The following is an 18,379-nucleotide window of genomic DNA, read 5'->3' as shown; positions in this document are numbered from 1 at the left end:
TTCAAAATTATCTTTATTTAAAACCCTAACTGGTGGAGTATATAATTTAATATTTAATTAATTATGATTTTATTAAAAATTATATAAGTGTATTAAATTAAAAAATAAATCTAAAAAAATTATTTAATATTATAAAAAAATTTAATGTGACAAATAAAAAGTTCCAAAATATAATAACTAAAAAAAAAACGAAAGTAGTAATAATTAGAACACAAGGAATAATGTCAATAATGCCTTTGATTTTCCTTGTATATTTATAGGAGTACAATATTTTTCTAAGGTTCAAGTAATATCAGTCACAAACAGTTGAAAATAACAAGAGAAACACAAGAAGGAATTTGGGACCAAAATAAATAAATAAATAAATTAATAAAAAAATCATTTAATGCCTCACAAAAATGACAAGATAAATTTATAAGGAACAGCTAATTACAACATCTATGAATTTTAAACAAAAAATTGACCATTAAAAGTATTAAATAAACAGGCAGAACCTAAGAACTGGATAAAAAAAAGAAACACATCAAAGCCAAGAGACAGGATAAAAACAACCAGACAAGCATCCAGACATTGGTGTAGAGCAAAAGATGAACAGAGCTACCAAAAACCAAAGCACCAAAAATAGCTTCATATGCAAGAAAATAAGTCCTTTCCATTAATTTTTTTATTTATCGTAATTAACCAAATCTTACATACTAAAAAACTTAATTATTTCATAAAACTTTATAAAAAATTAGTTATCGTTCCAAAATTACTCCCAATTTATATGTCCACATTTCTCTCATATTTAATTCTAAAAAAATTTGAATAAAATGTTAAAAGTAATTTTGAAAGAAAAAAAATAAATAAACATGAATTTGCGACAGATAAACAAAGAACATAGAGTATTTCTAATGTCATTTTTACCGCATAAGATAAACATGCTACATATAAAAAAAATGAATATATAAACATCCAGCAGCAATAAAAATCAGCAAATTCATACACTATGATTCAAAGGGCTCCAAAAAAAAGCTATTTTTTTATGTGCAAATCCTATCAACAATTTCCAGGAACTTCATCAAGAATTTACCATAAAGTAGCATGAAGTTTTTTCTTTTCCCACCTGCCTGGACTTTACTGGACCTATCATTTGTACTCTGCATAAGATAAAAGTAACTGAAAGTTCTGAGAAATAACATTTATGGTCTAGAATAGGCAAGGCATTCCTTCCAGAACCCAAACACATTGTTTTGCACAAGGGAACATGACTAACTTGAGTCTTAAAAATGCATACGTTCATGCATTGCATTAGTTCATATCAAAATATGCAGATGTCATACATTTTGCCACCATACAACTACAACAGAAAGGGCATGCGTAGAATGAAGTCTTTCTTGTTCACACCGAGAGCGAACAACCAGCAACAGTATATTACCAGAATGTAAAACACTGATTTCAATTTAACATATGCCCCCCGAAGATCCAAATTATATAACAGCTGAATGCATAAGCTAGAAAGTGCCTCCATTCCACCCAAAGTTTGAGCCCTGCAAAGAAGGAGACAATTATTAATCAGGATCTTCCACCGATACAAAGTCGAAGCCATGTGCCAGTTTACTATCTATGACACACTGCTAAACTTGAAGTCTGTTAGGCAAAGGCTTGAAAACAAGGAAGATGACAGGATTTTAACTGGTAAATGATTATTTACATGTTCTATTGCTGATGTAAAGCATGCAAACACTGTGCATAATCTTGAGCTTGATGTGCCTAGCACCAGCAAAAGTGCAATGAGAAAACCAACAACATTTAATGACCCAACAGAGGGCCGATGATTAATGATGAGATAGCTTGCCTTAGTGTCGTAGAATTTCAGAAAGAAACGAGACTTGGGAACAGACAACTTTGTCTCCAGAATAGCAGCTATCGCAGCACTCAGTTTTTTAGTTGACATCAGGGGTGAGTCCCCCAATTGAAACAAGTTCACCATAAGCAGCAGGCTCCTGAGTTCCTCCAAATGACATTGGCACAGACCCCTTCAGCACTATCATCACATACTGTAATTAGAACAGCAAAAGGTCAAAAGCATTTCAGAATGAATATACAAAAGTGTATCATCAAGTTGATATCCAAATTAAGTTAGCACTCAAAAATATCAAACAGACACTACAAGATAAAATACATCAAATAAAATGATTCACTATTAATATATCAACAACTTGTTTAAGGCATCAATAAAATTCTACATACACATAAAAGACTAAAGACAAAATGCCCTGCAACTAGAGTTACAGGAAACACAAGAAGGATGAAAGGAAAAAAAACAGCAACATAGAAGTTATGCATAGCATAGCCTACAAATTCATGAACCATGATTAAAGCATAAAAACACCATATGAGCAACTGCAAATGCCAAGCAGCAGTCAATAAGTTCACTAAGACAAACTCCATAACCATTACTTAGAATGCATCAACAACACAAACACACATTCATCATATTTAAATAACAATTTTTGGATGAAACTTCATTCAATCCATGAAGAAACCCAAAAGTTATCAAACGAGATGCCCTGCAAACTGGAGTTACAGGAAACACAAGAAGGATGAAAGGAAAAAAAAATAGCAACATAGAAGTTATGCATCGCATAGCCTACAAGTCCATGAAGCATGATTAAACCATAAAAACACCAGATGTGCAACTGCAAATGCCAAGCAGCAGTCAATAAGTCCACTAAGACAAACTCCATAACCATTACTTAGACTGCATCAACAACACAAACATACATTCATCATAATCAAATCACTATTTTTTTGACGAAACTTCATTCAATCCATGAAAAAACCCAAAAGTTATCAAAACAAAAAACTTTAGCACATGAACTAAAGTATTCTACAAGTTCAATAAATTAGCGCAATCAACAAACAACAATAAGCATTTATCATATTAAAATCACTATTACTAGTAAAACAACAGAACTAATATTTCCAACATTTAGTTTGTGAATAACCCCAAAAATTCTAACAACTCTTAATTCTAGCCCTTGAATCAATTGCACAAAATCCAACAGAGAAACGCATCTGCACAAATAATTTCATGAATTAAAATGAGATGGCAAAGCACATCAGAGGGGGAAACCTTAAACCCTAGAAAACAGCTTTATGTCCTCCATTTTCCCTCAAACCAAACACATCTTCAATAATCGCAAGCTACAAACCCAAAGTACCGTCCTTCAAGCTCAAGATGAAAAATAAACTATAGCCAAGAACAAAAACAGAAGAAAAATCAAGAGAGGGAGAGAAAACAAACAGCTTCCGGCTTGCCGATGAGCTTGGCGACAGTCTTGGACGCCTCGGAAAGGATGGAGGAGGTATCGATCCCCTCCACGCTCACGTTCGTCGAGAGATTCAAGCACGGCATCGCTGCTTCTCTCGCTCTCGCTCTCGCTCTCGCTCCCACTCTCCTCCTCGATACCCCCAATGCGTGGATAAAAAGATGGAGTTTTTGGGCACCAGAAATAGTGACCAAGAAATCCGACTCTCTTGGTATATTTTCATTAAACCCCCTAGTGTTTTCATAATTGTCAATAGTTCTTCAAAATCCTAAAAAAAATCTCTTTTTTATTGATACCATTCTGCAACCATCTCCGACGAAAACCCTAGCTCTCACTTCGCTCGAAGAAGAAGATGATACGAAGCTTTAGGTCCCAGTCCTTGATCTCCTCCCTCAAAACCCTTGTTCAAAACCCTAGCCATCACCTCCTCCAGAAGTCTCCGGTGAGCGGCACGGCCAAGGGCAAAGCGAAGCTCAAAGCTGGCCAGACTCTCAAGCGTTCCATCCTCCCCAAGAAGAAGCCCTCCGGCAGCGGCGGTGGCGGCGGAGGATCCTCGGCCCGTGGCCGTAACGAAGAACTCAACCGCATGGTTGACTCCTGCCTCGATGCTCCCACTCCAATCCCTCACCTCCCACCTAAGCAACGTCAGCGCGAGGTTGAGCGCGAGAAGCTCGGGCTCATCTCCAAGCACCGTCAGCGCGAGATCCAGCTCAAGAAATCTCCTCCCAAGGAGGATCCGGTGATCATGGGCACTCCCGGGGCTTGATTACATAAGCCTCGGCCTCGTGGACGCGGACAAGATCCCCAAGTACGAGCTCACGGTGGAGGATGGGACGGAGGCTGGCGAAGGAGTACAGCCGAGTGCTGATGCGGAAGCACAGGGCAAGACAAGCAGCAGAGTCGACGCTGCTGAGGCTGAAGAAAGGAGGCAATCGCAGCGTTGCCAGAGAAGCTCCGGGAGGCGGCAATGGTGCCGGATTTCACGCCGTTCCCTGCGAACCGATTCATGGCGACGCTGACGCCGCCCATTGAAGGGTATATAGAGAAGGTCAGGGAGGCTGCGAAGAAGTACTCTGTGAAGGAGAAGTTGCGTTAATGGATGGCTTCTTGAGGTTAGGATTTCAAAAACTTTTTTTTTCCATAGAGAAAAACAAACTGGATGCTATTTTTGATGTCTGGCATTCAAATCTTGATCTTTTGGTGATGAAGGCTTGTTTATCTATCATTTTATCGAAATTTCTTTGAGCGAGTTGATGGTTGATGAAATTACAAGCAGACAAATCCTGTGGGTTTTTTTTTGCTTTCTATGTCTGCTGTATGGTTGAATAATTGTTGAAAAACATCAGCTTTGTGAATGTGGTTAGTGAGCAATGCAAGTGGAGAGAAAACCAAAATTGCAGACAGATTTTGGGGTTTTGTGGTTGATAAATTTACAGAGTGGATGTTTTTCTGTTCTTTATTTGAATTATTGTTGAAGAACTCCTAATCATTAGTGAAGGATTCCAAGAGAAAGAAACACAAACTTGCAGATATAAATTTTGGGATTTAGAGGTTCTTCAATTTATGAGGACAAGAAAATTTTCGGATGAGAATGAGTTATGTAGTTCAAAGGATTTTGTGTGTTTCTTTGGCTTGTTTCATGTGTGGAGTTAGAAGCTATGTGCTTGTGTATGTTACCTCTTCTATTGGAATCTTGGTATCTTAGCTGAAACTGTCTGTTGATCTTCCTCAATTGAAGAATTAAGAAGCTGTATCGTTAAAGTTCAAAACAATTTCCAATGATGTGTGTTTTTTTGTTGTTATTTATAACTCTGTGTGCCTTTGATAAAGCCTAAGCATGGTTAAGATTTAACTCATCCTGTATCTTGTTCTGTCCTAGATATGCAGTTTAGGGAAAGTGTATCTTTCTATTAGCATTTCCTTTGTGGAGTTCTTATAGTGATTGCTAGTGGTAATTCATTGATTAGATTGTCTGTTGATCTTTCTAAATTGAAGAAGTAATAGGTTGTATCCTTTTCAGTGGTTTGTATGTACAGCTTGAAACAATTTCCAATGATATGTTTTCCTGTAATCGAATAGTTGGCAAGGTAGCCTTTACCAGAATCAATTCAGTTTGAGGAAAGCAAATGTTACTTTGGTTGTTTCATTACACTGTTCCTACTATGCTGTTTACTGGCAATGCTGATATCCCCAAAGCGTTTGTTTGTTTATCTACTTTGATAATTTGATTGAAGAACTAATAGGTGATACCTACAGCTTGAAACAATTGCTTATCTTATTATGTATTAGTCTAATTTTCTTCACTTGCTCGCAAAATGGCGTAATAGTCTAGGTTTGACTTTTTGTGATGTTCATTTGTTCATCAAGTTGGTGAATTTAGATGTTATTAGTGAAGGAAGAAATGCGGAGTAGAATTTTGGATCCGAAATTTGAGTAGTAACATATTTTCATTCCGAGTTCTGTGGTGTTGGGTCTTTTCTTTATAAGTTATGCAATCTGCTTAGGTCCAGTGAAAATGCAGAAGAAGTTTCAGTTGGATGCTCGGAGATCTTCAAAGAGATTGGATTAAGGACTATACACATCATCATCTGTTTTTTAAAGATGTTAAATTTTAAGTCAATTTTTGCTGAACATTGCAGTACTTATTTGAAGTTTATTTTTTTTATTACTCCCTGGCGGGATTTTTCCAACAGTGAGTTGCCAAAATGATTCATTTTTGTTTTGAGTAATGTTATGCAACTATATATGAAGTTACCACATCACAGCATCTGCACAATTCTTAAGAAGAAAATTTTTATTTCCCTTTTCAAAACAAGTTCTCACTAAAATATCTACAAAAGAATTTATGATGAACATTTGCAATCATTATATACAAGTTAACTCCAAATACATAACCAGTCCATAACCAGCCATTTACTACACTCAGTAATCAAACCCTGGCTGAAAGAGACTAGCATCATCTAACCCAAATCCCAAACCAAAATCAAAGTTATAATCCAGGAGTTCAAGCTCTTGTTCATGGGAACCCAATATTCCCATAATCTCTCCATCAGGCCATTCCTCCTGCTGCTGATGAGATGAAACTCCAACAAAAGGATCAAACTCAGCTTCAAAAGCACAAGACTCATTAACCACACCCACTTTATCCTGGCTACCACCCAATTCCACATTTGGATCCACATCTATCATCTTCAACATCTCCTCAATGTCAAACAAGCAGTCCGGCAAACCATCTATATCCTTAAAAAGATCAACTTCTTCTGGTTTCCCTCCTTTATTTTCCTCATTCTTTGTTGGTTCACCCTCAGCAACCCTGCTTTTTATCTCATCTTTCTCCTCATTGCAGGACTCACTAGTCTGACAAGAGGAGGATTCCGAGGCTGGGGTTTCATCGGGGAAGTTGAGACGGGCGCAAGGGCCATACATGGCCTTAGCCGCAATGTCATAAGCTCGAGCAGCCTCCACATCTGTTGGGAAGGTCCCCAACCATAGCCTCCCTGTTCGATTTGGTTCCCGTATTTCTGCCACCCATTTACCCCATGTTCGCTGCCTCACACCCCTGTACCTACAGTTGGGGTTCTCCGGCCCACCTTTTCCTCGCATTGCCCCCTTCCTTGACCCCTTGGCCGGAACTCTCCATACGTGGTTATCACCACCGGAAGTATAAGCTTTTTCATCGTTTATCTTTCTCCATTTCTCAATTGTTTCTGCAACCGAGTCTGGCCCAGTTCGTCTTTTGCGTGTTCTCTTCTTACTGGTGAACAAAGAATCCAAACATTTGATATTCACTACCATTCTAAATACAATGAAATACAAGAACAGAATACAAAACAGAGGTTTTGAAAAACCTACAAGTTAATTTGATTGCGCTGGTTCTGAATCTATTTATGCATTGATGGTACGTACATGCTGTTGGTTGTGCTCTGAAAAGAATTTGTTTTGTTCTAATGTCCATAGAATTCGCCAACCAGTGAAATTAAATAAAAGATGCAACTCTGTGCCTTCATTCTCCAAACAGGTAGCTCCACAAAAAGCACAAAAGAACACAAACATCAATCAAAACTTATTTCCATAATACAAAACTTTGAAAAAAGGCACAACTCTAAAAGGAAAGGAAAAACAAATTTCAGAACCTCAAGACTCTAAATTCATCTTGGTTCTATGCAAGTCTAAGCTCCTTTCAAAGCCTGACACAACCAACAACTCTAACTCAGAATTCGATTGAAAAACAAATCGAAAGAAGAAACCAACTAATTCAACCAAAAAATTCAACTATAAACCCAAGTCAAAAGTCACACCTTTTTAGATTCTATTCACGCATCAAAACCCTAACAACACTAATTCAAAGCTCCGTTGTCAACCACACCAACAAATAAGAAAAAGAAGAAAAAAAAAACCCTAAAAATAGAGATCCAAATTACATCATTTTACATTCAATCCAAGCACCATCTCCCCTTCCTAAACCTCTGATAAACCCTAACCCTAATCCTCAACCACATCAAATTCCAACAACCTAATAAGCAAAATATCACAAATAGAACAGCATCCAGCTACCAATCAATGATCTAAAAACACGAAAAAAAAAAAAGGATCGATCTTTCTCACCTCTCTGGCACCGCAGCAGCGCCGTTGCACACATCACCGATCGGCATCCCTCTTATCTCCTTCCCTTCTCCAATCTCAGCTTCTCAAACTCCTTCTCTTTCTCTAATTTCTCGCTTGATCTTCAACTTCCGAACTCTTGGGCTCCAAGAAAACCCCCAAAGAGAGCAATTGGTCGCTATTTATAGACTCATTGTTGAGACTCTCTCGAGACGCCGCGATCCTTCCAGAATGCCACGTGTCCATCCATCGAACTTTCCTTGGCGACAAATCATCTTCTAGAAAAATATATCCTTATAAAATTATTATTATATATACATATTGATTATTTGCAGTCATACCCCTCTTGAAATCTTTTATTGCAGTTAAGACCCTCATGAATTAATTCCAGATAATTCACAAAAATTTGTAGGAAAACAAGGGGTTTATTATTATTAACTGATAAAAATTCATAATTAAGGCTTAATTATTTTTTTTTTCTATACATTTATCAAATCCAGCTTGAGTTTGAAAATATTTGAGTTTATTAAGAAAAAAAAACTTATTTATAACCTTATTTTTGCATTAAACAATTTAACAATATAAAAGTTTCATTTGATCTAATGCAAAACAATAAATTCTTGTTGTGATTTTTGTTATAATATTTAACATTTATTATGTTTTTTTCTGAGTTATTTTAAATTAAAATTTCTAGTTGAACTCAAACTGTTTTATCAAGATCAATTAAAAAATATATTAAATAAATTCAATGAGCACACTTGGTCACGGTTGAACGTGAAATATTATTTTAATAATAATATTATTAAATATATAAAATATCATTAAAAAAATTAATTTCAACACATAAACTCACTAAACATATGTCAATATTAAATTTATTCTAATAAACTTGAGCATATGTGTGTGTGTATATAATGGCAATAATTTGGAGATAATAGGCAGCAATGAATTTGGACCTTTAATGTGAAATTGGGTCCCCCAATTGAAACTCAAATGGGGTTCATACTTCATAGTGGGCCAAGATTATTAAAATTTGGGCTAAGGCCTAATAACAAACTAGTACAAATAAGTTGCATATAAAGACACCTTATGACTTGATCCATTCCCCCAACACTAGTGCTTCGCTGTGATTTGATGGATCATCTTGTTTTTATCATTCAAATTATTTATCTATTTATATATATATTAAAAAAATTTAGAGACAATAAATGATTTTTGTTTTCACGTATGAGTTTTTTCAAATAAGGTACTCGGAATAGGATAACAGAGTAGATTTTCTTCAAACAAAATTTTTTTTTTTATATAAAACAGGTATTCAGACTCGAAATCACTTATTTAAATAATCCAAATATTCAAATCTCTACTATCTAATGAGCGACAATGACCTCCCTATTTAAGAGAATTTAGAAACATGCACCGATGTAAAAATTAATATCTCAACATGCTCATAGCCTCCATTTATCTGAGTTTTAGATTTCATCTTCGGTTCTCCACGAAACAAATACCCTACATAAAAAAAATGGAGTACCAATAAGATAGAAAACTATTCTATTGGTCAAATCTCTATTATTTAGACTAATTCTCACTCAAAATAAATGTTAATTTTAATGGTCTATGAAATATAGTCTAAATTTAAATTAATCAAAGTTTTTTTTAATGACATATTCACGTATTCAATTTTTTTTTTTGTTCATTAGAATAGATGAAAATGGAGATTTTAGTATTAATTAAATTTGAATTTAATTTTCTTTCACAATTATTTATTTATTTATTTATTTTATTATTATTATGATATTTGGTTGTTGAGAAAGTTTGAAGAAGTGTTTGTCATGTTAGCAGGCATTGGTTGCAAATTGCAATAATGGACAGACACTGATCTAAGGATGCATTATCTACTTGCTATGTTTCTTGATAAATGACTCACATAACTTTGTCTTATTTTAAATTATTTTAATTTTTTTCATTAAAAAAATATATATATTCTTCTCAGAATTATCTAACTACAAATTTAATTTTTTTTTAATCAAAAAAATTGAAGACAGTGTTTATCTAAATGCACATTATCAAGAGAAACATATAAACATACATTAATTTAAAAAAAAAAAGGACTAAAAAGCAATTAAAAGAAAGAAAAGGATGTAACCGAGTAGCAGTAGTTGGTAGCACATGCATCGAAAGAGGCCTTAAATAAATAATAATAAAATTTCCAAAAGTCCCTGAGTTTTTCCCAACTTGTCTTTTAGTCCTCCATTTTTAAGCGGTTTGCTTATCCAACGGCTTACGATTGCATTCTTGCAAGTGGGCTTCCCAATTTGTCTTTTTAAAAATTAAGGTACGAAATTACAAGAAATTCCCTTGAATTTCTTCAAATTCCAAATACTTTTTAAAAATTATTTATCACCTTTGGAATCTTTTTTTTTTTTTTAGGCTCCACTAAAATGACCAGACTAAGCAACTTCGTTCATTTGAATGGAATGGAAAAGGAAAGCCATTCATTTTGTCTGTTAGACTAATTATCTTAATAAGTTCATATTATTAAAAAAAAGAGTTGATTTCAATTGTTTGATTTATAGCTGTGAGCACAACACGGCTTCAAAGCATAATTTTAAAGTTTGCATCAAGTGCTTAAGTTTTTGACGGTAAAAAAAATAATGAATGATAATAAGTAAAATAAAATAAAATAAAGATATATAAATTTATAAAAAATTAAAATCGGAAAAATCACTGGTAAAAGAGGAGAAAATGATTTTATTATATTGAAAATATAGTATAATAATGATTCTATTTGCTAAAGTTATTTTTCATTATAATGAAACCTTTAAAATATTTAAATAAAAAATAAATTAATATAAGTTGAGTTGACCTAAATTTAGTTTGAGATATACTTTGACACGGTTGTTTTTTAGATATAGTCGATAGTCTAAATTCTTTGATTGGGTCCATATCTTTAAAAAAAAAAAATTATAATTAAAAATATCACATAAATAGCACTGAAAACTTTTCGAGTTTAGTCAAATAGATTTTTTATCACAAACTCTACTAATTACAAGACAAACAAATCAATTTACATACAATTTTACTTTTTACTTGTTTATTTAATCTTGAAGATAAAATTGAATAGAATTTATGAATTACAAAAAAGAGAACGGGTGAATGTACAAATAAATTTGGTATGAGTTTGGTGTGAATGTTTGTTGCTGTAATGCATTTATATTTTTGGACTTTTGTCATGTTAATTGACAAATAATCATAGATTAATCCCTTGTTTAATTTGGCTTTTGGAAATAGCAAAAGGACCTCATGGGTTGGTACATGCCTCATCAAGAGTCTTGTTCAAGGATTAGTACTCATATCAATTACGAAGTTTGGAGCACGTCTTATTTATTTCTAATCTTAGTTCTCCAATCTTGATAATCATTACCAAATAATAATCTCATAGTTAACTAGTTCATCTATTAAACGATTAAAAATCTTATTTAATTTTCCTCCTTCCAATAAAATAAAAACATCATTGTCTCGAACTAACTTTCAAGGAAAAGGACAACCAGTGCCTGGTGCAGTGGATTATCACACATCATCTATGTAGTACTATAATAATACTGTTTATTAACTATTTTCCAGCTAAATATTATTTTATGATATTATTCAAATGAATTTCTGTTGATCCTATATGGTAGGAGTCATATTCTTTCTCTTTAACATTTTATGGCAAGAGAGATTTTGGTATAATTCTTACAAATTTTGATAAGATATATATATGAAAGGATTTTTATTGCATCATATAATATTTTACCGAGTTAATAAATTTTTTAAAAAATAATAAATTATTATATTGTGCATTTTTATATCTATTTGTCCTTTAACAAGCACCTAATGCAAAAAGCACTGAGTTACCGATTGTCAAGCAGAAAAGGTCTTTTAATGAAAAGAAAAAAAAGTATTAATCAACCAATGGGAGAGGGATATTTGCTAATTAAAGAAATATCTATTTTTGACTTCTAAAAAAACCAAGTTGAAAAAATTGTCTATTTCATGGAGGGAGATAAAATAAATAAATTATTCATAATTTGAAAATGATAATGAGTAATGGTTTTATTTTAAGATGACAGATTTTCTAAGTGGGAGAACCTCTTGGAAAAATATTAAAAGCGCCATCACATCATGCACGGGTTGTTGTGAAATCAATGAACTACATGATAATTTAAAAGCAAGTTCTAATTTTTCTCTTTATTTTTATCACTATATTTTTAAAATATTAAAAAAACAATATATATATATATATATATATATATTTATTTCTCATCTTTTTAGAATGTATATTAATATTTCATCCTTTTTCATATTATTTTACTATTTTAATATATACATATTTTTTTAATAATTCAATCAATTTATAATCTGCTAATATAAAATAAATTACCAGTAAAATTAATTCAAGTAATAGAGATTTAAATCATTTAACTAAATAGTTTTAATTTTAAAATTTTGTCGTCAACAATAATAACAAATAAAAGAACAAATGATCATTACATCACTACAGAGATTTTGCTATTTAAATCAAAATAAAAAACTTCAAACATAAACTGGTTTATTTTAGCTTCTATTGTTAAGATAACAACATCAGAATAAAGGTCAAAATAGTAATTTCCCAATAACCTTATTATATATATATATATATATATATATATATATTTTTTTCTTAAAAAAACCCTTACAAAATCCATTGGAACTTGAACCACCCCTTCCAAACCCCACCCCTCCTCTTCACCCAATTGCTTTTATCCCTTAAACAAAACATCCTCCTCCTCTTCTTCTTCTTTATTTTTGTAATATATATATATTTATTTATTTATTTAATTTTTCAACTCCTCGATTCCTCACATCTTTTCTTTCATTTTACTTTTATCCGTGTATAAATAATGGAATCTCATATCTATTAGTTATTCGCATAATTATAATAAAAAAATTAGTTATATTTTCAAAATTACCCCTAATTCATATCTCCACATTTTTTTTCTCATATTAAATTTTGAGAAGAAAATTGAATATAGTGTTGAAGATAATTTTAGAAAAAAAATAATAAATAATTTTTAAAGTTTAAAAATAACAGATAAAAAAAATAAAATAAGAATACGGGTTTATAACCGATAAAAAGAAACAAATGGAGTATATACTATACGACTATACATATATATATATATATACACACACCTCCATCTCTTTGCCTTCCCCCATTCATCACCTTCCCATTTATATATACATTCCTTACAAATAACACAAAGAAAGAAAAAGAAAGAAAGATAGAAATCATGCCTTGCACTCCTCCAAAGACCACAACTCAACACCACAGACTCACAAACATCATCATCACCACCACCAACAACAACAACAACAACAAGGTGGCAGACAGATGCACAGCACATGCAGTGCCGGAGCCGGTGGCAAAGTACCATGAACACACCGCAAGCTCAGGCCAGTGTTGCTCGGCGGTGGTGCAAACAGTGGCAGCTCCGGTGAACACTGTCTGGTCAGTTGTTCGCAGGTTTGATAACCCACAAGCTTATAAACACTTTGTCAAGAGTTGTCACCTCATCGTCGGCAACGGAGATGATGTTGGGAGTCTCCGGGAGGTGAGAGTGGTCTCTGGCTTGCCGGCGGTGACGAGCATGGAAAGGTTGGAGATTTTGGATGATGAAAAACATGTGTTTGGGTTTAGAGTGGTGGGTGGTGAACATAGGTTGAATAATTACCGGTCGGTGACGACAGTGCATGCTGCGGCGGCGCCGGCGGGTGGGACGGTGGTGGTGGAGTCGTATGTAGTTGATGTGCCGGCCGGGAATACGATGGAGGATACTAGAGTGTTTGTGGATACTATTGTTAAGTGTAATCTTCAGTCTTTGGCGAGGACGGTGGAGAGTTTGGTGAAGAGTGGTGGCGCCGGTGAGGGTGGATTCCGGCGAGGTGGTGGAGTTTTGGCAGCTTAATTAGGAATTATCAACCAAAGTTATGTGTTTTTGTGTGTGTTTTTGCTTTTTGTGTTGTTGCTTTTTGGTTTTTAGTTGATGATAATAATACAAAGCATTGTGAATAATGATCTATCTTTTTTTGTATTTTTTGGACTCTTTGTTGTAGTTTTGCTTTCTTCCATTCTCTCTTCTTCTCTGTCTATTTGTCTTTATATGTATATATATATATATATATAGAGTTTTTGTTTTCAATGGGATATAATTAGTTTAGTTTGCTTCTTCTTCTTGTTCTTCTTCTCTAATAAAGTCTATTTATCTATATATATATATATATAAATGTAAGTTTAGATATGTATATCTTATCCTCTCACAAACTAAACATTTACATTCCTTCTTCTTCTTCTTCTTCTTCTTCATCTCTATCTATCTTTATATTTAAATACAGAGACTATATATATATATATATATATATATATATATATATCTGTAAATGAATTGCATCTTTGTTTAATTTAATAATTAATATATATATATATAGTGCATCAATGAAAATTAAGAAGAATGGAGCTAGAGATATTTTGATAAGAGAAGTGCAACAATATTGGTGAATGTAGGTGTGAGTTTGAGGTACTATTACTACATACTAACAAGAACAGAGAAAATAATTATGAAAGAGTACAAGAATGGTACTGCTACTCCTCCTGCAACAACTACCTCTTTTATTTTCTTTTTTTTGGGTTTTAAAACTCTAATAATAAAATGAAAAAAAAAAAAATATATATATATATATAAATAGTTTAAAGATTGGTTTGACTGTGTACCTTGAAGTTCATGCATGAAGATGCATGTTGTCAATAAAGAACACAATGTTTATGTTTTGTGGTGATGAAGAATCAGTAGCTGGTGCCAACTTGATCTTTGATAAATCCCAACTTGTGTCTTTAAACAAATGCAACTTGTTGCACTCCTTAATTATTTTTCTTTTTCCTTTTTTTAATAATTTAAAATTTATGTAATTTGAGAATTTTATAAAGGGTGTAGATGTAAAAGAAACAATGTTCTTTACTTTTTCTATATTGCAATGAATGGGAGGTTGTGCAAGTTGTGCTGCAAGTTGGCAGTGTTGCTGAGGCTTTTAATGGTCCTTTTGGTCTCTTGCTTATTATTAAGACAAAACCTCTTCTCATTCTACCCACCCTTGTTTTCATCTTTAAGGTCTCTTTCCAACTATTTCTTTTCATAAATAGACCATTAGCTTCATCCAATTAATTAGATCTACCATATATATATATTGATATTTTATTTAATTAGAGTAATAGATGGCTATTAAAATTATTTAAGAAATATAACTATAATTAGTGTGCTATTATCAACTCTCAAAAATGTATTTTGAGTTTTACTAACATAAGTTAATTTAAATGATAAAGAGTTAAATCGTTTAAACAAATAGTTTTGAGATCAATTCTCGTTTTTAACTAATTTTGAGATTGATTATTTTTAAAAAAAGTATAGATACTAATTGGCTTTAATTAAAATATCTAGGGACTAATAAGTAATGTACTTTTATTATTTTTAAAAGTCATAGTTTTCCTAACACCATGTTAGATAAGCTTGATAAAACTAAAAGTTTATGTTGGTTGGAAGGGAGGTTAAGGACTATGCATGTATGGAATCGTTTGTCTAATTTTAGTACTGTTTTAATGAAAACATGCAAGGACTATTAAGTAATGCACTCTTTATTATTTTTAAAATTAAGTCATTGTTTTCTAATCCATGTTAGATAAGCTAGATATAAGTAAAAGTTTAAGTTGGTTGGAAGAGAGATTAAGAACTATGCATGCATGTAATCATTTGTCTTAATTAAGGTACTTGCTAATCTCCAATTAGTGCTAGTGATTAACAAAAGGTTAGTGCTAACTAAAGAATAGAGTAACAATGAATGGTTGGATTAGAAATACTTTCATTGAAATGATTTTTTAATTGGTAAGAACATGTTTGAGTATTTACTAAATTTGGAGTTGCAAGGGTAGGTTCAAACATCAAGTTGGTTGATTAAAGAATTTCGCGTGCCGAAAGACGACATACTTTTTCCTTTGATTCCGATTAAAGTTATCGTATTTTTATGCTGTTTAAATTGTGCAATTTGGCAATTTTTCCTAAACAAATAATCTCAAGGGGATGAAAAAAAGTTCTCAAACAAGTCAAGGAAACTTAGAAATTTTGAATTCATATTCAAGTTTGCAAGTTGATGCATCTGTGAAGCATATTAAATCAATTGTTTCTGCATCTCAACATCTTTTGCAGACTTTTTAGAGTACTCAAATCTGCAGTTACTTTCTTGCCAATTCAGCAAAATCAAATGGAGTGAGACTTCTGAAATCCAAGATTTTTGTCATTGAATGAAGACAATTTCAGTACTCACAGAAAATTGACACTAGTGAAAAAAGAAAATGTCTTGTTACAATCAAAGAATTACTGATGTTGTCCGAGAAATTAAGGCTTTGTCGCGTTCTGCATTGATTTGTTTCAATTTAATGAACGGTTAAGTCCTGTTTGCAGAAATTTGGCAGCATTCCTCAAGAAGATTTGGCGCGATGTTTTATATTTTAACCGTAGAGCATGGCAGGCTTTCGGCGTGAATGCAGGTAGGTATTAATCAGGTACAGCTCTTAGCACGAGTTTCAGTGATCACTTCCGGGCAAAGGACATTGGCTTTACCTGAAAATGATGAGTCAATTTGGCAGGACAGTTACCTTCATTTGCGAGGAAACACCAATTGTCGTATGGCCATTAATGAACCAACATTGTCGGTTCTTGGTAGTACTGCAAGGCAAAAAGTTTAGCCAATTTTCTGCAGAAAACATCTGTGCGTGCATATTTGGAAATGTCTTGAATGTGGAATTCAATCTCATTATACTAATTAGTTGCTAAACAAAGCTGAACATCATGTATATATCTCTAATATTTCAGATAAGAGCAATCAAGCAATTTCTGGATAATAAGTCTAAAAGAGAACGAGGAACCTAAATGCTTAAGAAAAATAACCATATGGTTATGCTGAAGTACCAAGATGAAATAATGGATACAAAACTGCATTCAAGACTGAACAAATAACTTCAGCTGATAAAGAAACACAAAGCTACATGCAGAGGATGACAAGATTCATTTCTTTCAACCTGAACCAAATTAATGATATAAATCACATTCCGGGGAAATGCAAAATCAAAATAAAAACATACATATCATATAAAGCAAATGTAACATAATAATAAGCTTCGAGCATGATAGATTTTCACAAGCAGGAATTTACTTTATACTACATTTTTCAAAAAATATTCAACAGATTAAGACACATTGTACGTTCTTTCTGGCATTCAGAAAACATAACCATATGACAAATAGAAAATGTTCAGAATTCAAGCAAACAATAGATTTGGGGATAATCTTTTACAGAGTTTGGAGTAAAACAGAATGGTGAAAATTAAATTAGTGAAATAGTCCTAGAAATTAACAAGATCATAGTATGAAGATAAATAATATGGTAAATAATAGTCTTTATTCACTTACTGTATTCACGCTTATGATCACCCAACAACTTTCAAAAAATAGCCAGTCAAAATTCAGTAAACAATAAATAACAATGTATTGGCATATATATGGGCTAACATCAACTGCTTACATCCTTAAAGTTATTGTTATCTAAAAATATTTGATAATGACCGTTACCTGATAATTTAATGGCTATTTTACTCATTTAGAAACTAGGTAGAATTACTATTGTTTATTGTGCATAATTATTATTTGACACTATTTATCACTGTTTGATATTGTGTATAAAATGACGAGTTACATTCAACGGTACTGTAAGATGTCTCTAAAATCTAGAGACATTTCTAAAGGAAGATGCCCTCTGTGTATATATATATATATAAAATCAAGGGACATCCCTTGAAGATGTGCCCTCTCTATATATTTATAAGCGAGGAACAAGTTGTGCAGTTGGTGATTAGATTGGAATAGGTTAAATTTATTATGAATATTCAAATTCAAATCTTTACATCAAACGACAGTGTAGGACGTCTTTAGATTTCAAATCTATAGACATCACTAAAGGACGTCCTACTCAATTTATTATGAATATTCAAATTCAAATCTTTACATCAAACAATAGTATAGGACGACTGTAGATTTCAAATCTATAGACATCACTAGAGGGCGTGTCCTATATATATGTGTGTGTGAGGAACAAGTTATGCAATTGATAATTAGACTAGAATAGGTTCATTTTCGTATGAATATTCAAATTCAAATCTACATGGAACCATAAAATTTATTTCTTGTAGCTCATTAACAAAGATGGTATAAGTAATGTCTCAAAGATAAACAACCCACATTATCAACAACTGCACCATTGTTTAAGTAATGTCTAAATCCTACTCTAAAAAATGAGATAATGGACACAAAATTCAACAAAGAACAGAGATGGAATCTCTAAAA

At 32.6% G+C, this 18,379-nt stretch overlaps 3 protein-coding genes and 1 pseudogene across 5 annotated transcripts; 2 read left to right on the top strand and 2 right to left on the bottom strand.

Moving 5' to 3' along the window:
* Positions 1-1,180: 1,180 nt before the first annotated feature.
* On the bottom strand, positions 1,181-3,484 carry LOC120265523 (macrophage migration inhibitory factor homolog). The gene is given in 4 exon segments (XM_039273458.1): positions 1,181-1,529; positions 1,838-1,927; positions 1,929-2,039; positions 3,290-3,484. Coding segments are annotated over 4 exon segments (348 nt in total). The 5' UTR covers positions 3,401-3,484; the 3' UTR covers positions 1,181-1,493.
* An 85-nt stretch (positions 3,485-3,569) lies between these two features.
* LOC120265522 lies at positions 3,570-4,442 on the top strand (annotated as a pseudogene).
* A 1,648-nt stretch (positions 4,443-6,090) lies between these two features.
* Positions 6,091-8,074, bottom strand: LOC120265813 (dehydration-responsive element-binding protein 2A-like). 3 transcript variants are annotated; one of them, XM_039273787.1, is made up of 3 exons: positions 7,920-8,073; positions 7,167-7,501; positions 6,091-7,068 (listed from the first exon to the last, which is right to left on the bottom strand). In XM_039273787.1, the coding sequence occupies exon 3, from the start codon at positions 6,915-6,917 to the stop codon at positions 6,237-6,239; it is 681 nt and encodes a 226-aa protein (XP_039129721.1). In that variant the 5' UTR covers positions 6,918-7,068; positions 7,167-7,501; positions 7,920-8,073; the 3' UTR covers positions 6,091-6,236. The 3 variants fall into 3 exon arrangements, with proteins under 3 accessions (XP_039129721.1, XP_039129720.1, XP_039129722.1); XM_039273786.1 differs by having other exon boundaries at positions 7,167-8,074; XM_039273788.1 differs by having other exon boundaries at positions 7,221-8,074.
* Positions 8,075-13,135: 5,061 nt separating this feature from the next.
* LOC120265549 (abscisic acid receptor PYL4-like) lies at positions 13,136-13,926 on the top strand. The gene has a single exon (XM_039273492.1). The coding sequence runs from the start codon at positions 13,226-13,228 to the stop codon at positions 13,898-13,900; it is 675 nt and encodes a 224-aa protein (XP_039129426.1). The 5' UTR covers positions 13,136-13,225; the 3' UTR covers positions 13,901-13,926.
* The last annotated feature ends 4,453 nt before the right edge of the window (positions 13,927-18,379 follow it).

Source organism: Dioscorea cayenensis, chromosome 7, assembly GCF_009730915.1.
Source record: "Dioscorea cayenensis subsp. rotundata cultivar TDr96_F1 chromosome 7, TDr96_F1_v2_PseudoChromosome.rev07_lg8_w22 25.fasta, whole genome shotgun sequence".
Taxonomy (NCBI): Eukaryota; Viridiplantae; Streptophyta; class Magnoliopsida; order Dioscoreales; family Dioscoreaceae; genus Dioscorea; species Dioscorea cayenensis.
The sequence above is the reverse complement of the archived record's forward strand: the minus strand, read 5'-3'. Positions and strand labels throughout refer to the sequence as shown.

What these genes read in the sequence shown, in the direction of transcription:
- LOC120265549 (XM_039273492.1), top strand. Translation starts at nt 13,226, where the DNA reads ATGCCTTGCACTCCTCCAAAGACCACAACTCAACACCACAGACTCACA.
- LOC120265813 (XM_039273786.1), bottom strand. Translation starts at nt 6,917, where the DNA reads ATGCGAGGAAAAGGTGGGCCGGAGAACCCCAACTGTAGGTACAGGGGT.